At 44.5% G+C, this 25,512-nt stretch overlaps 5 protein-coding genes across 9 annotated transcripts; 4 read left to right on the top strand and 1 right to left on the bottom strand.

Moving 5' to 3' along the window:
* The first annotated feature begins 2,062 nt into the window (after positions 1-2,062).
* Positions 2,063-10,980, top strand: LOC108098701 (kinesin-like protein KIN-7O). Of its 3 annotated transcripts, XM_017201812.2 has the most exons (10): positions 2,063-2,325; positions 2,390-2,512; positions 2,577-2,893; positions 2,951-3,762; positions 5,584-8,992; positions 9,050-9,295; positions 9,357-9,608; positions 9,668-9,919; positions 9,977-10,376; positions 10,436-10,980. In XM_017201812.2, the coding sequence occupies exons 1-10, from the start codon at positions 2,187-2,189 to the stop codon at positions 10,501-10,503; spliced, it is 6,018 nt and encodes a 2,005-aa protein (XP_017057301.1). In that variant the 5' UTR covers positions 2,063-2,186; the 3' UTR covers positions 10,504-10,980. The 3 variants fall into 3 exon arrangements, with proteins under 3 accessions (XP_017057301.1, XP_017057302.1, XP_017057303.1); XM_017201813.2 differs by lacking the exons at positions 2,063-2,325; positions 2,390-2,512; positions 2,577-2,893; positions 2,951-3,762 and adding an exon at positions 4,305-4,794; XM_017201814.2 differs by lacking the exons at positions 2,063-2,325; positions 2,390-2,512; positions 2,577-2,893; positions 2,951-3,762 and adding an exon at positions 4,305-4,798.
* A 429-nt stretch (positions 10,981-11,409) lies between these two features.
* LOC108098708 (transcription initiation factor TFIID subunit 12) lies at positions 11,410-12,963 on the top strand. Of its 2 annotated transcripts, XM_017201821.2 has the most exons (4): positions 11,410-11,519; positions 11,787-11,878; positions 11,986-12,084; positions 12,156-12,963. In XM_017201821.2, exons 1-4 carry the CDS (start codon positions 11,502-11,504, stop codon positions 12,844-12,846), a joined length of 900 nt encoding a protein of 299 aa, XP_017057310.1. In that variant the 5' UTR covers positions 11,410-11,501; the 3' UTR covers positions 12,847-12,963. The 2 variants fall into 2 exon arrangements, with proteins under 2 accessions (XP_017057310.1, XP_017057311.1); XM_017201822.2 differs by lacking the exon at positions 11,986-12,084.
* An 865-nt stretch (positions 12,964-13,828) lies between these two features.
* Positions 13,829-15,823, top strand: LOC108098693 (lysosomal thioesterase PPT2 homolog). The gene is made up of 5 exons (XM_017201801.2): positions 13,829-14,064; positions 14,178-14,319; positions 14,376-14,483; positions 14,948-15,221; positions 15,280-15,823. Exons 1-5 carry the CDS (start codon positions 13,918-13,920, stop codon positions 15,476-15,478), a joined length of 870 nt encoding a protein of 289 aa, XP_017057290.1. The 5' UTR covers positions 13,829-13,917; the 3' UTR covers positions 15,479-15,823.
* Positions 15,824-16,105: 282 nt separating this feature from the next.
* Positions 16,106-18,844, top strand: LOC108098704 (double-strand break repair protein MRE11). The gene is made up of 5 exons (XM_017201817.2): positions 16,106-16,396; positions 16,451-17,528; positions 17,831-17,991; positions 18,044-18,341; positions 18,419-18,844. The coding sequence occupies exons 1-5, from the start codon at positions 16,170-16,172 to the stop codon at positions 18,506-18,508; spliced, it is 1,854 nt and encodes a 617-aa protein (XP_017057306.1). The 5' UTR covers positions 16,106-16,169; the 3' UTR covers positions 18,509-18,844.
* A 96-nt stretch (positions 18,845-18,940) lies between these two features.
* On the bottom strand, positions 18,941-21,170 carry LOC108098705. 2 transcript variants are annotated; one of them, XM_017201819.2, is made up of 3 exons: positions 20,724-21,170; positions 19,658-20,640; positions 18,941-19,215 (listed from the first exon to the last, which is right to left on the bottom strand). In XM_017201819.2, the coding sequence occupies exons 2-3, from the start codon at positions 20,380-20,382 to the stop codon at positions 19,068-19,070; spliced, it is 873 nt and encodes a 290-aa protein (XP_017057308.1). In that variant the 5' UTR covers positions 20,383-20,640; positions 20,724-21,170; the 3' UTR covers positions 18,941-19,067. The 2 variants fall into 2 exon arrangements, with proteins under 2 accessions (XP_017057308.1, XP_017057307.1); XM_017201818.2 differs by having other exon boundaries at positions 19,658-21,170.
* Between the last annotated feature and the right edge of the window lie 4,342 nt (positions 21,171-25,512).

The raw sequence follows: 25,512 nt of genomic DNA, 5'->3' as shown, positions 1-25,512 counted from the left end.
TTGGCTCGACCATTCCGTCTTTATCCTATCTTAAGAAGATTTTGCTCAATATAGTACTCAAGAGGATCCTTATTTGGTGCGGGAAGAACCGTAAGATAAGTGATTTTGAGATATATTTCTCGACCAAATACTCCAAGCTGGACTTTGTCTACAACATATATACTCTTGCCAGCATCAAGTTTGCGGAAAAGGGAAAGGTCTATTCCTATTTTGTTCAGTTCGGATCGATATCCCCAGAGATTCAGAGAGATCTCTTGTGGTACAAGCTTCAAAGTTTGGGAGTGTCGTCAAAAATAATAAGATACTTAAGAGATGTTTACACGCAGGAGCATTGCAAAGACGAACTAAGGGACTACTTTCAAAATGACCGTGAAATCCTGTCAAGACTTATGATGACCCTATACTTAAATGATCTTCCTGAAGATTTGAACGGAGGACTCGTCATCGGTCGTCGCAGGATAGGAATCCTAATGCATTCTGGTAGGATTGCCATTTTCTCGGAAAGTGCCAAAGAGCTCCAAGGTATGATTGACCACCTGGAAGAATACTTTAGAAGATGGGCCTTGGTGGTCGACATGAAAACGGCAAAGGTTATGGTTTTCAAGCAAGCCGGCCCAATTCCCGCATCTGAACAATGGTTCATAGAAGGAAAAGAGATTCAAACAACATCAGAGGTAGAAATTTTCGGATTTATTTTATCACCCACGCTTTTAGCCAGAAAACAAGTGCTCAAAATGGTTTCAGAAGCAAAGAATAGTTTCGAGAATTTCAGAAGCTCGGATGAATCTTGGATACGATTAATGGAAATGCATATGGCGCAGATTTGGGGGAGCAAAAATTTTGAAGAGATTAATGCCCTGCAAAAATGGTTTGCAAAGCAAAAAGAAAGTGGTGCAAAATGGAATGGCACTGACCTAAACACTCTGGCTCGGGATCTTCATCTAAAATATATCGGATCGGTATATTTTTCTCGGAGCGAAAGTTCCCTGATCCATTATCTCAATCTTAAGGTTATGGAAAGAAATGTTTTGTGGGCAGAGCACTTGGACGAATTCTGCAAGCCATTGAGAATGAAGTGGAAAAGCTTTTTGAACTCAGAAGAGGAGTGGAACGAATTTCGGTTAAAGGTGATCAGCCGCCTTTAAGTAAAACGCAAAACAGATTTACTTTTTTTTTTTTAACGATCCATTTTTGTATATACTTTAAGCAAAAAAGTTGTTATTCTATTTATACAAAATTTGTACAATAAATATTTATTTGTTTTAATTTTTTTATGATCTAAATGGAAATATTTCACTCCAATTGGAAATCTGGATATTCGAGGCTTGATTTAACTTAGCATTTTCTTATCTTCACTAGACATTGCAACAGTTAGTAGAAAATGTAATCCAATTAGACAAAATGTATATCTTTTGATTGATATTTTATTTCTATAGTTTGTTTAAAATTTTAATTTGTATTACTTAAGGACTTTTTCATCCTGCAGAAATCGCGAAAACCGGTTTGGAAGAATTTAGCATGCATTGTCGGTTAAATATTTTTGATCAGCATCTCCATCCGAGTCGATATACTTACGTCAGTCTGTCCAACTGTCAGCTTCTACGCAAACCATTCTAAAGATTTTTTATTTGAACACGGCCGGGATCAGACGACTATATTATACTACAATTGTAAAATTTAACACAGTTATCCACGCACAATAAATTTTATGGGGATCGGTAAAACCGTTTATAAGATAACATGGCGATAAGTTGAAAAACTGGAATGTTTGTTGAAAATAGAATGCCAGTTTTGTGGGTATGGTGCTAACGAACTGAGCAGGACTAAAATGCAATACTAGTATAAATGTTTGTATGTGTTTCAAACATACAATAGACTTCTTATAGCAGTTGCAATAAACATTTCCAAATCGGCTTTCATTTTAAAAATAAATGTTGAATTTTTTTTCCGCTCTATTGCCGAGATTCAAACCAAGTTATGACAGGTGAAGGGAACCGCTTCGGCGGCGTTGCCAGCCCGAGTGAAAAGCCATTTCCCCTAATGGCAGCACTGAAGCGGTATTTGTTCGAATTTTTTGTTGGGGCGACATATGTACTTGTCATTCGTTGTAGCTTTTCCGAAACATTGGAGTCCGTTTGCGTCCGATTAATGTGTGTATAGAAGAGTTGTATAAAAAGGCAACAAGGATGTCTGCGAGGAGCACCAATTCTGTGCAGGTGAGCGTCAAGGTGCGTCCTTGCGGACCCAGCCAGAAGTCCCTTTGGCAGGTGAGGGAGGGCCGCTCGATCCACTTGGCGGAGAGCCACGCGACTCCTCAAATCTTCGGTGAGTACTTGTCCGAAGTCAGAGTGCCAATCCGCATCACCACATTACATCCGCGATCCCGCAGACCATGTCTTCGCCGAGGGAGTCAGCAACCAGGAGGTATTCGACCGGACGGCCAGGCACATTATGCACGCCTGCCTGCAGGGCTTCAACGGAACTATTTTTGCCTACGGCCAGAAGTCGTCGGGTTAGTACTCGTTCTATATATACACACCCATGCGCACACGTGCCTCATGCTTCGGGCTCCGCAGGGAAAACGCACACGATGTCGGGCGACGGCCAGCAGCCGGGTATTATGGTGCTCTCCGCCAAGGAGATCTTCCAGCAGATCGCCAGCGAGCCGGACCGCGACTTCCTGCTGCGCGTTGGCTACATCGAGATCTGCTGCGAAAAGATCTGCGACCTGCTGAACAAGAGGAACAAGGACCTCAGCATCCAAGAGTCGGTCAGTGGGATCGTTAAGGTAAACTGCGAGGAGAGCTTCGCCAGCAGCGAGGACGACCTCCTGCGGCTGCTCGGCGTGGGCAGCAAGGAGCGCTCCAACCGATCGCACGCCATCTTCCGGATAGTGAGTACTCCAGCCAGGTAATCCCTGCTACCAGTTATTGATACCTTCTGTCTGCAGACCATCGAGTCCCGGAAGTCTGACCGTAGCGATGACGACGTCGTACTCCAGAGTGTTCTGTGCCTGGTGGACCTGGCGGGATCGGACACCAAGGAGACTGGCCTACTTGCCCTCGGCAACGTTATAAAGAGCCTGTCCGAGAACGTGGACAGTAAACTAATCAACTTTCGCGAATCCAAGCTGACGCGCGTTCTGCAGTCTTCGCTGGGCGGCAATGCCCTGACTTCCATAATCTGCACAATTAAGCCCACCTTCATCAAGGAGACCGAGGCCACGCTGAACTTCGCTGCGCGTGCCAAGAAGATTGGTATCAAGCCCCAGGTCAATAAGGCTCTATCCTTGGGCTCGATGATGAAGCAGTTGGATAGCGAGATCAAGGCTCTGAGGGATCAGCTAGCAGAGGAGGAGGGCAAGAGCGAGAGCCAGCTGAAGGTGCAGGATCTGGACCGACGCATCAAGTCCGGCATGCTCAAGATCATTTCCAGCGCATCGCTGAACGAGCAGCGCCTTCAAAAACGGCGACGCACTTTTACCTGCGGCTCAGAAGGGGAGACTGCCGCGGCTGCTTTGCCCGTTCTGCCAGAGGAGTCTCGTCTGCCGCGACCGACAAAGATCTCCCAACTACCGAAGCCCAAGCACTTCCCAACCTCTAACTTTGCTCATCGACGGGACACGGCGTTCAAAGGCGTCGGCGGGTATAAATCCCTCAAGGAAGAATGCATTTCAGCCAACAATGTTGGGGCAAAGGCGGCCATTCAAATACCTTTAGAAGTCAGTAGGAGCCCCAAAAAGGATCAGGAGTCCGTTGAAAAGTGAGTCAATATTTATTATTCTAGAAATTCTATTTTTGCACAATTTATAAAATAGATTCAACGCTGTTTTTCACAAGTTACTCCACTTGCCATAGAAGCCATTTCACTTAATTTTATATTTTTTGTTAGTTGTGATATTTCCTCATATTTTCTCTTTTTGACTAAAATGTTTTTTGTTTTGCTATTTTCGATTTTTCTAAATTTTATTAATTGTTGTATAGTGTTGCATATTTGGAAAAAAGACCTCCAGGCTCTTATAAAATTGATTGATAATCGGTAAATTGAGTTTAATAATTTTGTTCAATTAATTTATTTGGTAATAGATATTAGATAATTAAATTAAAAAGAAAGCATACCAACATTTCCCTTTCGCTTCTTAAATAAAAGTTGCAATAAGACTTTAATGTTTAAGGAATATGTATTTATTTCTATCAGTTTGAATGTGGCTATTCACCACTGGCGCCCACTCACCTGGCACCTGAGTTGAAACGAGGTGGAGATTGCGCTGAGCTCTTCTACTCGGCTGACGGCAGTCTGCTCGGGCAGTCTTCTCGCGCAGTCTTCTCGCGGCGGTCTTCCCCGCTTTCTTCCGCGCATTCGCAAGCTTGCTCAGAGCGCGATCGCGAGGAAATCGAAAACAAAACAAACGCCAACGCAAGTAGCCGCCGCGAAACAAAAAAAAAAAAGAAGCGTTTCTCAGGAGATTCCGGGAGCGGAAAGAGGTGGTTGGAGCGAGCCCGTTTCGCGAATAGACGATCGTTTTGTGGCTCTGTCAGCGCGATAAGGCAGAAAGCCGATCGACAAGCCAGTTAACTGGCTAACTTCTTGATAATTTGAACGCTGGAATTCCGAAATGCTCATTGTGTTCACCGCTGTCCACCAGCCACCAGCTACCAGCACTCTTCTCCGACTCCCCCAACCTTCGTCTTGGGTGATCGATGACGTCGGCCCTACTGCCGATCCACCGACGTTATTGACTGTGATGTAACACTCATAGATTGGCCAACTGCAGCCGAGAGAGTTAGTGATTGAGTGAGTGAGTGACTTTGGTGGAAGATCTGCATCAACCAATCCACAGGGACAGCTGCGGTCGGAGTAATAGCACTGCGCATTTAAGCTTCTGACAGGTTGGCCACCAACGTAACAGAAAAAATAGTTGAAAACAATACCTTTTTACCTAATCGATTAGGTAAATAGATTTCACTGAATGAGTTTCTGAATGCCTCATTTTTGTGCATATTTTTTCTGTGTTGCTTTTAATTTATTAAAAACAGTGTTTACCTTTTTAATTCTACTCCAATCTACTGGAATCCAATTAGCGCTGTTTGACTGTATAAATATGCTTCTAATTTAGATTGTTATTTTATTAAAATAAACTTAATACGTTCGTTTCATATTTGATTAAGACAATGAATAACTAATTTAGCTAGTTTCCGTAAAATATTTACATATTAACTGTTGATATTTGGCATTTAGTTCAACTGTAAAAAGCACCAAGTTAGTTATACTCCCTCCATTTAACTTAAATAATAAACAAATTTTCGGGTGTGCTATTACTTCGACTGCAGCTGTGTCCATGTACATACATATCAGTGTTCCCACACACCTCGCCGGGTGCAACTTCATCTTGAATGCCGCCAGCTGCTTCTATTTTTAGTGGTATTTTATAAACGACCGATTCCCTTGGACAGCTCGAATTTAGTCGGGCAGAGTAAACAGTTTTCCTCTGTGCCGCACTGGAACTACAAAAAGGAGAAAGATTTTGGGGACTCGTCGACTCTTTCATTTACTCTTCTAACTCTCTCTCGCCTTCGATTCCAGGTGCGATGCCCTGCAGGCCGAGATCTCAGCTCTTACTGCATCCAACCAGGTAGCGAATGAGAGGATCGAAGAGTACGAGGAGCAGATGAAGACGCTGAAGGAGACCATCGCGCGGCTGGAGATGGAGAAGAGCGAGGCGGTGAACCTCGGACTGCGTTTCGAGTCGCACAAGACCAAGTCGAAGCAGGTGGAGGAGGAGCTGCTCTCGGCGCTCTCCGAGAGGGACTCGACCATCGAGGGGCTGCAGCAGTCGCTCAAGGAGCTGTCCCGCGAGGTGCTGCTCAACAGCAAGGAGGACCAGATGCGCTCCATGTGCCCCGAGCTGGAGTCCAGCTGCGAGAGGATCTGCAACAAGTGCCACGAGCTGGAGGGCCTCCTGCCCGTCGCGGACGCCACGGAGCTGGAGAGGATCGCCTGCCAGTGCGACCAGCTGCGCTCCGAGATCGCTGCCACGCGCATCAAGTTGGAGAGCGTGCAGGAGGCCTTCAGCCAGGCCAGTTGCGAGGTCTCCCAAAAAACCAGCGACTGCGAACGGCTCACCCGACAGGTGTCCACCGCCCAGGACGACTTTGGCTTGCTGCAGGTCAGGTACAACAGCCTGGAGCAGCAGTGGCAGGGCCAGCAGCTGGCCATCGCGACCATGCAGGCGGACTACCAGGCCATCCAGCAGAAGTACCAGAAGCTGCAGGATGCGTACGAGGAACTGGGCCAGAAATCTGACGATCAGTGCCGGCAGCTTCAGCAGGACAACACGCGTTTGCAGGGCGAGATTGGGACCCTCAAGGAGCGGGTGGAGGAGGCCCAGCGCAAGCTTATGCAGGCTCCCGATCACGAGGCTTCGGCGAAGGATTTTAAGGCAGAAAACGAAAGGCTGAAGGTAAATCTCGAGGAATTGGAGGCACAGTTCAAGGGGATTCAGCAGGAGTACGACAGCCTCTCCAACCAGCTGGTCGAAAGTATCCAGGAGAACGACGCCCTGCGGGAGGAGCTAAAGCATCGGCCCGCGAGGAACTTCGACGTGGATTCCATGAAGAGCTCCGGCGTGGGCACCGAGTGCAGCGAACCGGAGCACGAGTCCGATCCAGGCAGCGATCTTCTGCAGCAGTTTGTCCAGCTGCTGGAGTCCGTTCAGCAGATCGAGCTTCAGCACAACTCCGCCCACAGCCGCCTCTTCAGAGCCAGCCGTCTTGAACGGACTCAGATTGTGCCATCCTTGAAGCTTTGTCTCGGGTCAGCGGAGTTCATCGAGGGCGACACTGCGCAGCTGGACGACTCCGTTTGCCTTAAGGGATTCCTGAAGCGACTCAGGTTTCGAATTGTGAGATTGGGTGAGGAGCAGCAGAGTAAGGATGTAGTCTTCCAACTGGAGCAGGACCTCATAGAGAAAACAATGCAAGTGGAGGCGGCGGAGGATACCATCAACCAGATGAGTGAGCAGATACAAAGCCTGGAGGCTGCTTTATTGGAAAAGAGTAGTGTAGTTAGCATGGTGGAAGATTACCAGCTTAAGATCGACTCTCTGGAGAAACAAAATGCAGAGCTGCAGGATAAAATAGCCAAGGAGAGTCCGACGAGCGACAGTCTGACCGAAGGGGATACCCTAATAGGCGTGCCTGAATCTCCCCGTGAAGACGAACGGGAATTGCAGGAGGTGGCCTCACTTAAGGCAACCCTCGCAGAGCTGCGAGCCAAGGTGTGTGATCTCCAGAGCGAGCTGGAAGGCCAGCTGAGGCAGATGCAGCTGAAGGACGGAAACATTGCCAAGATGCAGAAGGAAATCGAGGAAATGGGCAAGCGCTGCTCGTCAACGGGGCTAAGACTTGTGGAGCTGGAGGAGGATGTCCGGCAAAAGCAGGATCTGCTAGATCGTCAGACTAAGAAGCTTTCCGATGGCATGATCCTCATTGACCAGCTTCAGGAGAGGAATGCGCAACTCGAGGACCGCAACATCAAGGCAGAGGAGTCTCTGAAAAGGAAGGAAGAACTGGAAAAGGAGAAGTGGAAGCAGGCAAACTTGTCCTCCGAACAGAAGAAGCAAATCGAAGAACTTGAAGAGTCATTAGGTAGGGCAAAGGAAGAGCTAAGGAAGCTGGAGAAGGTAAAGACGGATGAGATCAACGCTCTGCAGCTGGAGTTTATGGTGAAATTAGAGGAGAGCGAGATCGAGAACCGCTCGAAATTCCGCAGTTACAGCCTGGAGTTGGAGGAGAGCAAGGAAGGCTATGACAAAACTATAGCCACTTTGAAGGAGCAGCTTTCGCTGGTCGGGGAGGAACTCTCCAGCGTTACGGCTCAGTGTCAGGAGGAGCTAAAAGCGATTAAGGGCGCTCTCGAGGAGAAGATTACCCAGGCTGAGGAGGAGAGGAAGACCTTGGCTGCTCAGCACCAGGAAGAGCTCGAGAAAATCAAGGGAATGGTAAAAGAAAAGCTGGAGGAAGCCGAGAGGAAGAAGGCCAATCTTGAAGTCGATCACAAGGCGGAACTGGAAAAGCAGAAAGTGGAGAAGCAGGAACTGGAGAAGCTTTACCAGAAAAGCCAGGGAGAACTGCAGACTCAATTGCGCACTCGAGAGCAGAACATCTTGGAGGCACAAGGCGGAGCAAACGAGAAGATCGAGGAGCTCCAGACAAAGTACGACCAGCAGGTGTTGGAATTGGATAAACTGAAACAGGAGAAGATGGTTCTGCAGTCGAAGATTCAAGATGCCAATGCGCAGCACTCGAGTACCGTGAATAACCTGGTAAAACTTGAGACAGAGATGGCGATCCTTACTAAGCAAAATGTGTTGCAGAAATGTCATTTTGAGGAGAAGATGGAGACTTTTAAGCTCAAGATCAACGATCTCGAGGAAGCACTGCATGGTGCTAAACTCAAGCTTCTGCGCCACGAAGAAATGGTTTCCCAGCATGAGCAGCTAAAGAACTGTCTCACGGAGGCAAACGAATCTTCGTGTAATCTGCAAAAGAAGGTGGAGCGCCTCCGTGCGGATCTACAAACTTCCCAGCAGGAAACATCCAATCGAGCTGCGGAAATTGAAAAGCTTCGCTCGGAACTGAAGGAAGCCGAAGATGCAAGGACCTGTGTGAGCGCAGATCAATTGGTGCTGGCCACGCAGCTCAAAGAAGTGCAGGAGGAGCTCTCCCTCCAAGCGCGAAAGTTCCAACGTGAGGTAGCCGATCTTCAGGGTTCAATTGACGAGCTCCAGCTGAAGCTAAAGTCCCTTCAAGAAATAAAAGATCAACTTGAGATTGCGAACGGGGAGCTTAAAGTGAGCCTAGAGAAGGAGCACAAGTTGTGCGCCTCCCTTAAAGAAAATCTGGCAGAACTCGAAGAATCAAAAGCTCTTCTGGAGGAACAGATGCGAGCCAAGGAGGCAGAGGAACGGACGCAGGAGCTGCGTTCCGAACTAGTAAGTTTAACTTCTGTGTACATTTTCGCTTTTTGATCACACAATAATGTTTTTCAGGAAACAAAATCTATTGAGAGCTTGGAGTCGATTATATTTGATCTGCAAGTGAACAAACGACAGCTGGAGGAAAAGCTTAGCATCCTTAAAGGAAAGGATGAAGAAAATGCCATACTCAAAGTTCAGTTGTCATCCAAAGAAGCTGCACTAGAAAGCCTTTTGGCAGACAAGAGCCAAATGGAGGAAAACTTTGGTGCGCTAAAGGAGGAACTAACGAAAAAGTGCGAGGAACTGCAATCGACTCTGGTAAAATAAAAACGTTTCTGGTATTTTGCTTGATCGTTCAACGTTTTTATTTCTGTTTCAGAAATGCAGGGAAACAAGTCTGCAAAATAAAAGCAAGCAGCTGGAGCTACATTTAACCATTCTAAACGAGAAGGATGAAGACAATGCTCGACTTGAGGCTCAGTTGGCATCCAAAGAAGCAGAACTGGCGTCATTGCAACCAGCCGTCACTCATTACAAATTAGCCATAGAAACGGCCAATAATAAAGTGCTCGAAGTGGGAAAGAAATCTGATGAACTCACAACAGAATGCGAGAGGCTACGTTCATCTCTGGTAAAACTTGACTAATCCGGTAAATAATAGATTATTCATAGTTTTTATATTTGTTTTAGAAATCCAAGGAAGCATGTCTACAAAAGAAGAAAAGGATGCTGAAAGAAAATATAACAATGCTCAAACAAAAGGATGAAGAATGCGCTCGACTTAAGGATCAGTTGAAATCCCAAGGGGCAGCACTTACTTCCTTTCAGCAAGCCTTCACTAATCTCCAATCAGCCCTAGACGCGGCCAATAGTAGAAGCCTCGAAATGGAAAAGGAAGTTGACGATCTCACAAAAGAATGCGAGAGGCTACGAGTAACTCTGGTAGTATTTTAGTTAACTATTAGTTGATATTATTTTTTACCTATTATTTTGTTTTAGAAATCCAGGGAAGCCAGTTACCGAACGGAGAAGGTCCGCATGGACGGCACCATCTCCAGTTTATTGGAGGACAAGCGCAATCTAGAGGAAAAGTTTTGCACGGTCAGCGAGTTCTCGACTAAGCTTGAGTCTGAACTGGCGGCTTTACAAGCTGTCAAGCTAAACGGAGGCAACTTGCTCCATGAATCGAGCTCTCCCACCGAAGCGCCGAGCTCTGCGTCTGCTCATTCCTCCAAGAAAACCAAGGATCGCTGTGGAGCAGGTGAGAGCGGGCCAAAAAAATCCGCCACCATTGAGTGTGCGGTTCGAAAAAATCGACGGATGACGGCGTACGATGAGCACAGGAAGCAATCTTTTTGGATCGACTCTGAGGATCGCGGAACTATGACAGAGTCTATGAGTGAGTGCAGCCATTTTAGCTTTGGATTTTAAGAATTTTCCTAACACTTTCCATTTCAGCCGGCGATTGCATTTGTTCGGAGCTGAACTGCAAGAACAGACTTAATCTGAACTCGAGGCGATCCTAGAGAGCCCAAGCTGGGATTTGGCAGCATAGGCAAAAGAGCAACTGCAACTCACCCGTGCCCAAAAAAAAATTTCAAAAAAGATAAAAACAACTCTGGGCATCGCCCAATTAAGCATGAATGGGCTGCTGAAATTGTTGGAAAAAAAACCAGTGGCCTTGGAAGTCCTGCCAAAAAAGTCATGTTAGAAATTATTCAAGTATTAAGTTATTTTGTTCAGTGTTATCTTGTCAGGGGAGAAGTTTTATGTTTATAATTTCTTATTATTTTTATGTTAAACGCGTACACCTTAACTATCTGAGACGAATTTAAAATTTGTTCGGCATTAGTTAGGTTATGGAGTTTCCTTGTTCAATCCGAAAAAGCTTATTATTTTGAAAACCAAAAAGGTAAACATTGTGAAATAAGGAATCCTTATTCATAAATTTAGTAATTTATTTCGTGTACAAATCATTAAATTAAAACACTATGATTAACATATTTCTTCCTTTTTTATAATTTCTTTCTGTCTTTGCTTGTAGACCATTTATTGTCCATTTCACTTTTCACCACTTTCATTACAAAACAAATATGTTTTTAATTCCAAAAATTCTTTACATTTCTTCAGTTTTTTTAACTAAAAATCCTTTTTTATTTTATCGACAATAGTTCGCCTCAAAAAGAGTCGGGATTTTTCAAATTATTAATATATTTTTCTAGAACTATTGTTCTGCTGACCTTTATCATTTAAACTATATGAGCGAAGTTTGTATTTTCTGATAGGAATAAATATTTAAATTAACAGAAAGATTAAAAAATATATATCGTTATCGCATTTGGTTTGGCGATACCTGGACTACTACATACCCTTTAATCGATAGGATAGAAGTATTGTAAAGTGCTCGCAGGGGGGCCGCTTGAGTATTGCGAACGGCGGTAGTGTTGCAAAAGGCCGCAGACGCTTACGCTGAGGCAAAACAGAAAATTACGACAAAAAAGCAGCGCCCCGCGAAAAAAAGGCCATGAACTCGGCAACCAAGGTAGGTGGACCTGCTCCGACTGCTCCGCCGGCTACCACGCCCCCGGACTACCGCCCGCACCGTCTTGGCGCGCCGCAACAACAAAAAACGGCGGCGCGGGAGAGAGTCGAGAGTCGTTCGTTTGTCTCACTCCTGCGAGTGGGAAATTTGTTGTTCCACCTTTTGCGGGGGCGACGGGTTGTGGGCCGGGGGGCGGTGCGTTTGTTTTGAATTTGCACGCGGTAACAACAAACTGACTCCGGATGCAAAACCCCATTACATTTGCAGGTGGGGGAGATATTCACGGCCGCCGGGCAGGCGTTCAGCCGATTGGGCGATCTCACTATGCAGCTGCATCCCAATGCGGAATCGCCGTCCGGGTAAGTCGATCTCGGAATCCGAAACCCAGAGTCCGGCGTTTCCGAGACTCGGAGACCACTAATCGGAGTGTTTTGTGTGTGCTTTTGTTCCCTCGCCACGGCTGCAGGAAGTGGACGGACGAGGAGATTGACATGCTGCACTCGTCCATTATGCGCTTCTCCGACGACCTGACCAAGATCAGCCTGAGCATCAAGAACCGCACCGTGTAAGTGGCATCCTGGCGAGGGAACATGTAGTTGGTCCCGTGCTTATCCACATCTCTCCTTCCCCTTACAGCTCCCAAATCCGCCAGGCGCTGAAGAAGAAGGCCTTCGAGGACGCCGGCATCCCCGCCAAGCAAGTGCCCGTCCAGCAGGTGCAGCACGTCCTCCAGACGCTGCCCGCCCAGCAGTCGCTCCAGCAGACCCCTCCCCAAGTATTCAAGACGCAGCCCATCGTGCAGCACGTGCAGCTGGTGGCGCAGCCGAAGCAGATCATCCTGCACCCACAGACCACCGCCACGACGGGCACGACGGTCACGGTGAAGCAGTACCAGCAGATGCAGAAGGCGGCTGCGCTGGCGGCGGCTCAGGCAGCTGCTTCGGCGGCCAACAACACGCCCACCATCACGGAGAACATCATCATCCAACAGCCCACGTCCACTTCCACGACCGTGGTGCAGCAGCCTCTGGCGGTCTCCACCTGCTCCTCGGCGCAGATCGTGGTCCCCGTGGTGCCGGCAGTATCCACAGTGCTCTCGCCAACGGTGGTGATTGCCGACGACGTGGTGAGCACTACCTCCAATCCTCCAGCGGCGACGGCGACAGCAGGAGCGCCAGCTGCAGCGCCAGCGGGACTGAAGTGCGGACCGGACGTGTCCATGACCCTCAACCGCATCAACGTGCAGGAGAACGAGGTGGACGTGGAGGAGTGCCTGCCCGCCGAGGTTGTCAAGCTGGACTTTGTCAGCGAGGAGGTGGCCGGGTGAGGCTCGAGCCCTCAGAACGGGCTGGACTTCTACTACTAGAGCTCCGGCCGGTGAACGAATCACGTAACTTGGAACAGAACCGCTACAAATCTAGATCGAGAACTCTTTAACAAAACGGCGGAGATGCCGCCTTAGCCCTAAGCCTAAACTGTTAAGTGTTGTCATATTTGATATACATACATACATTGAAATCACCTTGTTCCCGGCCCCGAAAGACAAATGGATTGACTGTGCGAAGTGAAGGATGAGAAGGAGTTGTGGATCGCCAGACAGAGCGTAGATATTAATTGCAGAGCGTGCATTGCTGCGACTAGACTTAAATTTACGCAAGATTCAATAGTGCAAAGTACATAACGACGATCGTGTAAGTTGAGAGTGAATAAACGAGCATTATTTTAAGCTCCGCTGATCTCGGGGATTTTATTGAAGCTGAGAAATCCGTTTTGGTTAACTTTCTTAATTCAGCAGTATTGGTTGAGTTTAAGATATTACAAGAAATTTTTAAAATAATTTATTTTATTTAAACTATTTAACCTTCATTAAATATCATTTATTTTGCTTTTTATTTTTGAAACCACCCAACCGCTATTGGAAAGTAAAGCCTAACATTTTTAATTAACTTATGCAGAATACCTTAGAATGTTTTTTAAAAAATTATGGTAATAATAAAACAAAAAACGAATGACAAAAAACAATTTTTAACTTTTGATGAATTTTTTTATTATTTTCTATAAGTTTAAAAAACGGAAACATAAAAAATGAGAACTGGCTTTTTTAATTCTCTTACAACGCTTTATGAGCCTCTTCAAAAAGATATAGTTGAATTAATAAAAGGTTTTATTTATTTCTTTAATACGATTTTTCTTAAAATACATTCATAGGAAAAGTGAAATTTGAAATCGCATTTTGAATGTCGCTCTGCTCATATTTTCGTTGAACCTAGTTTGCCATTCACACGTCGGATTAATAACCCGCATATTCCGAATTGAAGAGTAAGAAGAAGAGACAGCTAAAAAGATACGGATACATCAACAACAACAGTTGCAATCAAAACCCATTGTTCGAAACAAAATGAGGCATCAATTCCAGATACTTCTGGCAATTCTCGCATGCTGCAAGGCTATTTCCGGCTCACCGGCCTACAAACCGGTCGTAATTCTCCACGGAATCCTTTCCGGAGCTGAATCAATGTCATTTCTGGTCCGGGAAATCGAAGAGGTTTGTTATTGGATTCCCCTTGTTTTTGTTTACAAGCAAAAACAATAGTGCCAAGGTCAAATTCGACGCAAACAGCGCAGTAAAATTGATAACCGATTGTTTTCCGTTTGCAGAAGCATCCTGGTACCATAGTTTACAATTGCGACAAGTTCAGTGGATGGTACAGTTTGGAGAACGCCTGGCGACAGGTCGATCAGGTTAGGGATTACCTCAACGAAGTGGGAAAACTGCATCCGGAGGGCATTATTGTGTTGGGTATGTTTGCTCCTATATAAGACTTTTCCCGGTTATCTAACTTATAGTATTTTTAGGCTACTCCCAGGGAGGTCTTTTGGCCAGAGCAGCCATCCAAAGTCTGCCCGATCACAATGTGAAGACCTTCATATCCCTATCTTCCCCACAAGCGGGGCAATATGGAAGTAAGTTAAACCCACCCAGTGGAATCCAATTTCAAAGCAGTCTCCCTGAGATTCGTTAAATATTGTTATAAATATCGACTCTTCGTTAGAAACACGATAATATTTTACTATTTGCCCAATCATAATGGAGCGAAACCAAATTTTTAAGAAATAGCTCTGAGCTATTCGCTTATATTTATGTTATGTAACCTCTTTTGAAATAATGTAAAGTTGGGTTAGTTTTTATTCCTGTATTAATTAGATAGTTATATTTTGAATTCAAAAACGCGAGTTAAACATATATTTCTTGATATTTTAAAATGTTTTTAAATCACACCAAAGCACAATGTTCATTAAAATATCAGTTTGAAAAATCGAGTTTTTAATAACATCCCCAAACAATATTTATTAGTCAAGCTTTCCTAGCACATAAAGGTTAAAATACAAATTTTATTTTGAAAATATTAAGAATTTATTAATTACAGCCAGCTTTCTTCATCTGATATTTCCTGATCTGGCTGCCAAAACGGCCTTCGAATTGTTCTATTCTCGAGTGGGACAGCACACCTCGGTGGGCGGATATTGGAACGATCCGCAGAGACAGGAGCTCTACATGAAGTACAGTGAGTTCCTGCCACTGATCAACAACGAGAAGCAGACCTCCAACTCCACATCCTTCAAAATGGGAATGGTGCGGCTGGATAGATTGGTGATGATCGGAGGTCCCAACGATGACGTGATTACCCCTTGGGAATCCAGGTATGATTAAAATACCAGATTTAAAAGGGTAAAAGTAATAACAATTATTCCATTTCAGCCACTTTAGTTACTATGACGAGAACATGGATGTCATCCCATTCCTCAAGCGAAAAATTTTCACTGACGACTCCATCGGAATTAAAACTCTTCAGGAGGCTGGCAAACTCATTATTGTGATCAAACCCCATGTTCATCATCTTGCCTGGCACACGAGGAGGGATGTCATCCACGAAGTGATAATGCCATATCTAGACTGAACAGTAAACCGAAACCAAACTGAAGCGATCTAAGGGCTGTGATCGGAAAGGCGGAGCGTGCTCTCAACCATAAGCGCTAATGTGAAGTTGCTACCTGGCAGACAGGCTTACACAATGATCTTTTATTGGTAACTTAGCTTTAGACTGTTTACAATGACCTGCAGTTTGCATGGGAGATTTATACAAATTTTATTTACTACATATAGGAAAATTTATAAATTTAAAACCATTTATTAAAACCATATATTAAGAAAATTAATGCGTAAGTGATAAAGGTAAAAAAAAAGTAGGAGGTAATAATTGTGGTTACTTCTTAAAAATAAAAATAAATAAAATGTTCTTGTATTTTTATAAAGATTTAAGGATTATTTAAATAAATTACTTTACTTAAATTTAATATTAATATAAACTTAATATTGTTTATACAATATTAACTTCGCAATTGAGTGAAATAAGTAAGCTGTTTAGATAAAACAGATTTAAACAGACACAATATCTTAAATACAGAGACTATATTTTAAGGTTTAGGATGATTTTTAAATAGGTACACAGGTATTAAGTTTAAAAATTGCCAATCCGTGAATGAGGATATTTCATGAGTTTCACCATCTGGTCACATTATTCTTTGTGGCGAAATCAAGGCGCAAACTTTTGGGCGCCATTCGGGGATTTTAAAGAAAAGAATTGGGGAATGGAGGATACCACGGCAGCGGAGCAGGACGCGGATAACGTAATCCGCATCCTGGTGGCCACCGACAACCATCTGGGCTACTGCGAAAAGGATTCGATCCGTGGTGAGGACAGCTTCACTGCCTTCGAGGAGATTCTGGAACTGGCGGTCTCCGAGGATGTGGACATGATCCTGCTGGGCGGAGACCTTTTTCACGACGCAGTGCCCAGTCAAAATTCCATGCACAAGTGAGTAGACACAACCCTCATTCCGTTGTGTATAATCATCCGATTCCCCGCCAGATGCATGGAACTCCTGCGACGCTACACATTTGGCGATCGTCCTGTCTCCCTGGAGATCCTCAGCGATCAGGCGCAATCTTTTCACAACGCCATTAACCAGTCGGTTAACTACGAGGATCCCAACCTGAACATCAGCATCCCGGTGTTCTCCATTCACGGAAATCACGACGATCCCAGTGGGTTTGGCCGTCTGAGCTCTCTAGATCTGCTCAGCACCTCAGGCCTAATCAACTACTTTGGCCGCTGGACGGACCTTAGCCAGGTCGAGATCAGCCCCATCTTAATTCGCAAGGGTGAGAGCCAGTTGGCTCTTTACGGACTTAGCCACATCCACGACGGTCGGCTAGCCAGGCTTATCCGGGAAGTCAAGGTGAAGTTTAACTGTCCCGACACGGGAAGAGCAGGAGATGAAGCTACCAAGGAATCGTCTGAGCAGGATGATTGGTTCCACCTGCTGGTGGTGCACCAGAATCGCGCAGATCGCGGACCAAAGAACTACCTGCCCGAGGACTTGCTGCCGGATTTCCTGCACCTGGTGATCTGGGGCCACGAGCACGACTGCCGCATCGAGCCGGAGGTGAATGCAAGAAAGGGTTTCTATGTCTCCCAGCCGGGCTCCTCGGTTCCCACTTCGTTGTCCGAGGGCGAGTCTAAGAAGAAGCACGTCGGCCTGCTTGAGATTTACAAGGGCAAATTCAAGATGAAGGAGCTTCCCCTGCAGACCGTGCGTCCCTTCGTCTTCGAATCCGTCGTTCTGCCCGATCTCGCCGAGGAGCTGGGCCTCGAGGAGAGCGATGCCTCCGACAAGGTCTTCCGATTTGCCAAGGAGCGAGTTGAGGCCATGCTCCAGAAAGCGTCCGCCCAGCACTCTGGGCATCCCAAGCAGCCCACTTTGCCGCTCATCCGGCTGCGCCTTCTTTACACCGACGAGTCCTGTATGTTCAACGCAATCCGGTTTGGCCAGATGTTTAGTACGCAGGTGGCCAACGTTCAGGATGTGGTGCAGTTCAGCAAGCTTATTAAACGCACCAAGATGGAGACCGTCAACCTGGACAAGGAGGCCTTGCGACGAGCACTGGTAAGAGCACTTTTACAATCGTTGATTATGATTGGCTTATCACAAAGTTGTGAAAATAATATGTATTGCATAATTTCTGAAAGTTTTTATTTTATATATATATATTTTTGTTTAATATTATGGGCTTTATGTCCTAGACTTGTGCCAAAACTAATTAATCTTTCTTTTGTCGGAAACAAGATATGTATTTATCTTGACTTAAACTTAAACCAGTCTTTCATAATTTCTTAGTTATTCCCAACTAACGAATCAAAATGTTGCAATTTTGTTGTACATTATCGGTATTATAAACTGTATTATAGGAAGCGGAGAATGCAACTCGAGTTGAGGAGTTGGTGGATCGTTATTTCGAGGAGGCCAAGTCCAATAAACCTTTAAGGTTGTTCCACTCGAAGGCATTGGCGGAGATGACCTATCGACTGGTGGAGCGAAAGGATGCTGATGCAGCTGATAAAATTGTCAAGTAAGTCTGGATTAAATATTAAAGAGAGTTTATCTAAACAAATGTTTTACAGATTCTATAGGGAAAAGGCAGTGGACCACCTGATGGAATCCATGCCCAATGATGAGAACATCGACGACGAACTGATGAGTTTTAGGGTGCGCCATAAGCATGAGGATCTGTTAAAAATGCTCGACATTCAGGGCCTCAAAATAAAGCCGGAAGAGAACTCCACATCGGTCTTGGGCAGTGAAGCAAACACCTCCACAAGTACCCCCCAGGGAAGGGGGCGTGGCCGAGCGCGTGGAGGTGCCAGAGGTCGAACCGCTGCCACAGCCGCATCTCGTGATAAACCCCAGTTGCCTATTTCGGTACGAAATATTACTTTTCAATTACTTCTTGCTTAATAACCTGAATATTTGTTAACTTTATCATTTATACTGAACAGCGCTCTTCAAACAGGCAACAAACGCTTCTGAGCAGCCTCAGAGGCAATCGAAACGGTCCAAGCTACGAAATATCGGATGACTCCGATTGATTTACATTCCAAAGCTGAATAAACAGGAGTTTTTTATATTGGGTGAGCCATAGGAAGTCATCCGATGTTGCTTGGCTCTCTTTTTTTTACCTAAATGACAAAATTTTGTTCTGTTTTTTGGATTATGCTTATTTGAACCTTTAGAATTTTATTGGCCAAGTTGATTGTTCCCCGTTCTTTTGGCGTATATCGTTCCATGCCTTATTTACTTAAACTTCACATCTGTCTAATACACAAAATCAAAACCGATTTGAAATTGGGGGTCATTTGCAAAAATAAGAGCAACTTCCAATAGGGTGATTTCTTTTGGCCCACCCTGCATTTCCTCTAAGAGTACGTTTCAATATCGTTTATTATTTGGGTGTCGTTTTCGGGGTTCAGGCAACTGCATAATAGACTATCCTACAACTTAGGAGCTACTTTAAGGTGAACGGCTGCTGCCGGGCTCCACTTGGCCCGACTGTTTGTGGATCGGTTCTTTGGTAGCCTAGCTGCTTCAGGACTCCGCCAAGGGATGGCGGAGATTTCTCCAGACACCGACTCGTCCCTTCGTCACGCGTTACGGCTGGTGGTACTCGTAGTAGTAGCGATACGGGTCCACCGAAGAACTGCCCCCGGGGGCGGTCACTCCCACGCCACCGGCTCCTCCTGCTGCTGCTGCTGCAGCACTCGTCTTGGTCACCGGTCGGATCACGTATGTGTTGCGCCTGGGGGAGATTGAATTCATAGGGGTTTATTTAAATAATTATGCTGCATTTATTTTAAATGCAAAATGGGAAATGGAGTAAATATTTATAGAACTTTTTTGGTATTTATGATTATTAATAATATTAAGCTATAAACAATAAAACAAGTTTACGAACGTTTTCTAAAATATCTTTATGCAGATACGAGGAAATTGTTCATCCTTATTTCTTAAATTAAATTCAATTCGAATAACATTTAAAAATTTGTTTGTTTACTAACGTTTCTAAACAAATTTGGTTTAAAAAAGTCTATAAACTTTTTTCTTTAAAAGATTTAGCTTACACATGTTTGAAACATGAAAACATTACAAGTTGTTATGTTATTAACAAAGATATTTACGTTATAAAATTTAAAATACATTCCAATGAGAAATCATTAAATCCCTTTGCCTTGAAGACTCACCTGTTATGTTCGCCGGCGGCGTGCACCTGGAAGCTGGTCTCCCCGCTGTGCTCCTGCGAGAAGAGTTTCTTCAGCGCGATGATCCCGGCAATGGTGAGGGCCACCTTGCTGATGACCAGGGCCTTGCCGGCGATCGCGGCCAGCGCCTTGAGGCCCAGAGGACCGGCGATTCCAATGGCGGTGAGCAGGGCGGCCACCACGTACTTGGTGTGGCCCCCCTCCTTGTGCTTCTTCTTCTTGTGCTTGTGCTCGTGGCCACGGCCCACCGACTCCTCCTCTCCGCCGCTGCCCCCGTCCATGTCGATCTTGAGCGTGTGCGTCCGCATAAGCTTGTCCGCCTTGGAGAGAAGGGCTCGGTCGATGGGCGCCAGGCTGCCGAACTGGCGGGCGTCCGTCAGGGAGCCCAGGACACTCTCCGTCTCGCTCTGGTTCTGCTTCTCCAGCACGAGGCCGTCCACGATCTTGATGGAGTCCTGGTCCACAGCTCGACTGAGCGCATGAAGAGCCTTCTGCTTAAGGCAGCCGATGAAGTCGTTCTTGTCCTGGCACTCATCGTAGACCCGCCTCACGATTGCCATCTCCGCACCCAATCCCCACGAGGATCCCCATTCGCTGGGACTCGGCGAGGGCGGCTCCACCACGCTGTGGCGCCTTCTCCGCGGAGCCACTGCCGTGGAGACGGAGGCTACTAACGCCAGGAGCAGCAGCCACTCGAGACGCTTCATCGTGGAATCTTTCCTGTTGACGTATGCGGCTATCCAGGGTCTGTGATTTCTGAAGTGGGCTCTTCGATATATCCAATATCTAATATCCACTAACGTCCACTTGCCGGCAATCTGGGGATGCTACTGCAGCGAAATCGCTGGGCGGGCAGAGCTTTTATAAATTGCGATCGGGGATTCGCGGCGCACTCAGACGGAAAGAACTGGCGTGTTCGATGGGACGCAGACGGATCTTGGACCTGCGGATGGAGCATACATATGCTACTTGGAGGCAATTAGCACTGGCCATATTCGACTTAGTCTAGCTCAGCTGCAGTGGGCGCTGACATGTTTTCGTTACTCACCCACGGATGGATGCCCATCCATGATGCTGATGCTCTTCGGATCTCGCGATCGACGGCGGCTCCCTGCCACAAAGTAGATCTTTTCGATTTCTTTATACTTTAGATATATGTATCTGCTGCTGGTCGATACATTATGGTGCTTTCTTCACTACAAATACAATGTATTAATTCGTAAGTTAGAGACACGATTTGCATTCGTCGGTAGTCTCTGGTACTCCTAATAGGGTCAATGGATTTTTAAACTAAAGGCTATTGAGCAAAAATAGTAAAACATGTTTCTTGAAAAATTGCATGTCTTGTAATACAAATAATACATATAAAAGATGTGAATAGCCGCAAATTATAACCTAAAACCCATCATATAATTGAGCATTGTATCATGCTGACATTTTTCGATTATTTTTATTTTCTTGTAACTTTGGAAAATTACGAATCGTGTTTGATGAACTGTTTTATCTTATCTGGAAATGTTTTGTTTAAAATGAAGAAAAGGATTGAATAAACTGACATATTATAAATATTAAAAAACTTAAATAATATTTACAGGAAATGTTCACTTATTTCTTCCAAAATATTCCTCTGCAGTTTTCCCCAAGAAGGTCGAACACTAGTGCACTGGAACAAAAGAACTGCCCACTTATTTTTTAATAGAACAAGAATAAAGATAAATAAGTTAGCAGCATCATGTTATAAATAGTAAATGTGGCTATTAAGATTCAAAAAATTAAAACAACATCAGGTGGGTGTTCGTACTCCCGCTATTCCCCGGCGGCAACAACCCATCTGATCTGCACAACATATAGTATCTCAGTGGTAACTAATAACATTTAACGATGCGTGGAGGAGCCGAGTGATTAAGTCCACGCCGGCTACTGCCCCTTGGATTTCAACTACGAGTGCGGACCGGGATCTCGGTTGGAATCGGTGCTGGCATAACATATCGCCCGTGTGGGAATGGATGTAGTCCGCAAATTGGTTATCATAAATTGCGGAGATCGCTGCACATTTGGCTCACTGGCCCACTGGGTGAAATTGAGTTGGGTACAGTTAAGAAATTTTCTTTTCTGCGCACCGACTGTGAAAATCAACAGCTCCCATCCTCCAGTTATTACTTGCCAGCTTAGCGATTCGCTTTTGAAGAGCAGAGCGGATCAACTTGATGACAATTAAGTCGCAGTGAAAAGTGACTGAGACACTCTCGCCTGATTGTGATTTCCATAGAGATAACGATAATTGGTATCATTTGGATACACGAAGAGTAATAGATAAGCAGATAATATTTATATTTATTTATTTATATATTTAGTTCGAACCTTTGCAATATAAACCCTTAGAAGTGGATGTAGTCTAATTGACAATTAAAAATATTTCAGGTAAAATATATTCCAATTCTGGTTTCGGTTGCAAAGCTTCGACTATAAGTTTTATATATCCACTTTATATATAACTATAATTCAAGGTTTCAGGGAACATACATAAGTAGTCCTTCTTGGAATACATTAAGCTATTCATAATTTTGTAGTTTAAATTAAAACATTATTTGTACACATGATAATAAAAATGTAATCAAATAATTTGAAAGGGCACCTTGTACTCTTTGATTCACTTTAATTGATATTTAACTCAATCGCAATACTTATTTAGTACTATTATACATAAGTGTGGGTTTACCTATTTTTAAAATTAATGAAGGAGTTTAAAATTTTTTATAATTATTTCAATTAATTTTTGTATCATAAATATTTGCAGTCCGCCATTCAAATGTCTACTATGAAGAGGAAAATATATTACTTTCAATGAAATGTAATGAGTACATATATGTATAGCAAAAACACGTATATATTTATCTCAAGACGCACATATGAGTGCCACGCACACGAATCCCCTGCTCAAGAGGGCGTAAATAATTTAATACATCAAGAAAATTGGAAATGAAAGTTTCTTTGTTTTGGTTTGGCGTGGCCGCAGCTAACTTTTAGTTTCGATGCTCGCAGATAGCAGGGAATCCTGCCGAAAAGGACGAGCGGACGGACGGACGGACGGACAATTGTGCGATTTATTTGCACATTTTGGCAGACCAACTGGGATTCCTGGGGCGGATGGGAGCTTCGTGTCCGACTCTTATCGTCAATAATCATCATATGCTCAAATTTTTGGTCGCTTAATTGGAAAATTGTTGTTGTTCTGGCCTGAAACGCCTGAGCGAATTGGTGATTGGATGGCCAAGATCTGGTTGGATGGATAGATGGATAAATGGATGATTGGTTTGGCTGCCGAGTGCCGTTTGATTGATGGCCTCCACATTGTTCTGCGGCCTTGTTGTGATAATATTTGCTCAGCGTTAGTTTGATTGGCATTTTGGCCAAGTGCCTTGCGGTTAGTTTGAATCTTAACATCCTGGTAAAAAGCTTATTAGGTTATAAGTTCATATTGTACTTTTCGTATTGAGTAATACTAAAATTTATTTAAAGCAGTGCTGAAACGCCCTATAATCTGGTGAGAGTAAAAGTAGTCGTAAATTGCAATAACATAAGAACTGATCGCGGCACAGATTTAAACGGTTTGTGGGCGTGGCACCAAATTGTAATGAACTTGCGCTGCGAAAAATTAAATTCATTCTATAATTTGAATCCCAATATTATAGTTCTAATTTCTACGTTCATACGGTCAGATAAAATATACTTTTACTGTATGAGATATAAAAATATCTTCCATATTGAAGCCATTTTGTTACGGCCAATGGTTGACCAGTTTTGATAAGACTTTTTTTCGAGCAGCAATCGCGTTTGCGCAAAATCGGAAGAGTAAGCTAAGGGTGGAATATTAGTTCATATCTCGTCATATTTCATAACACCCACTTCCTGCTCAAACTTGTGGTTGCGACTCCTTTGTGGGCGTGAGTTGCGACCCAGTCCAAAATGGCGACGGACTTCGGGGATTACTTTTCCGGGCAGGAGAATGCGCTCCGGGTTCTTTGAAGTTTTAGTTGAATTGGCAAATGACAGGCGCCGGGATTGGGGGAATCTGCTCTCGAGTGTGCACCATGTTGGAAAATGCTCTCATATCAAAAGAAGTCGAAACCACAAAGAAAATCTCAGCGGCAAATTTTCAGCTACATCAAATCATCGAGTCCCGTATCCGCATTCGAGTCCTTATCCGAAGTCAGAGTCCTGTGCCCGTATCTCAGTCCTGTTTGCACCTGCACCCTTCACTGCGGGGTAGACAAAGAATTTTCCCCACTTTCCAAACTCCCCGAAGTCTCCGGCGACTGCGGTTCGTTCGCCTGCTGCCAACTTTCAACTACTTGCCAAGTTTTCACATTTTAAATTTGTTGGCTTGTTGCTTGTGCTCCGATTTTTCTGCTGCCATTTTCCTTCTCCTCCAAAGTTTCTTTGTTTTTCTTTGTACTGTTCCTGAGTGCAGGTCGTCATTCAACAATGGAATTAGGTTTTTCAAGGTGCCGAAGAAATATTTTTCAAAATCTGATATGCTATAAAAAATGGTAAAAATTTATTTTAATAAATTTAGATAACAGGTTGAAATTGATTATTTATATTAAGATATTCCCTTTATTTTAAATAATTTCTTGATGTATTATATTAGATGTACGTACATGTTGCATATAAAAAAGGTTTATTTTATTTAAATTGTTTTACTGTTTACGCGAGAAATTTTATAAAAGTAAATATGCAATTTAAAATAAAAGTACTTAAAGAAAACTAAAAGTTTTTTTTTTAAGTAAATATGCAATTTAAAATAAAAGTATTTAGAGATAACTAAAAGTTTCTTGTTTTGTGTACTGTTTAAGTTTATGTACCTACGTTTTAAAAATTGCATCTATGTATGTATATGTATCTATATAACTTTTGTTCTTATGCTTAACTCAGTTTAGTTATGTGCACATTCTTCAGTACATATTTGAGTGGAGAGACAGATTTGTGGAAATCTTTTATTCGGTTTCCACGTGCATGCAAAAGGGCGATGTACCGTCGTCCTGGGCGCAACTCAAATATGGAAGGATATGGGCTGGCCACGGACTCAGCTCCTTCTTCGGACTTCGCCACAAGCTGCGGTCTCTGGCCAAATTTGCTTGCACTACATATTTAGAAGTTTACCTCCAGGATCCTCGGCACACTATACCTAATAAGCCGGGGCACCCCGGCCGGGGAAGTCCTCCTGCCTTCGGTGTCCCGGTGTCGATGGCTCGACGACTCCTTTGTCTCCCCCATCGTTATCGATTGCGCAGCGAGTTGAGCTGGAAAAATGTTTTCGCTTTATCTCCACGGTGGGCGTGGCAAGGGGGGAGGGGGAGGGGGGATTCGGTGGGAGAGAGAAAAATAAATTGTTGCAAACACAAACAGAAATATAATTTTGTTGCCTCGCATCTACATGGGCCACATATTTATGGCATGCCAGCACGTACGCGATATATTGCAACCCAATCGCTAGACGAGAAGCGGGGCTGTAGCTTTTATTTATTTGGTAAACTTCGTTTATATCGCACACAAACCGAAACCGAAACGGAACGAAACGATACGAAACGAACCGAACCGGGGGAATCCCCCTTGGCTCTGTCGAAGGGAAAGCGAAACAGAAAGCGAAACACCAACAGACGCCATGTTGAATGCGTCGCAGTGGGCGGTTGGCGGGGGGTGGGGTTATTGTGGGTGGTACTCTGGGTGGTCGTCACCATCATAAAACCCAGGCTGAGATCCAGGACCCAGGACTCGGGACTCATGTACCCTGTGTTTGTTATGCTTGTCAAGCATTTTGCGCGGGACCGTCTAAC

This window comes from Drosophila ficusphila, unplaced genomic scaffold (assembly GCF_018152265.1).
Source record: "Drosophila ficusphila isolate 14025-0441.05 unplaced genomic scaffold, ASM1815226v1 contig_607, whole genome shotgun sequence".
Classification (NCBI taxonomy): domain Eukaryota; kingdom Metazoa; phylum Arthropoda; class Insecta; order Diptera; family Drosophilidae; genus Drosophila; species Drosophila ficusphila.
The sequence above is the reverse complement of the archived record's forward strand: the minus strand, read 5'-3'. Positions and strand labels throughout refer to the sequence as shown.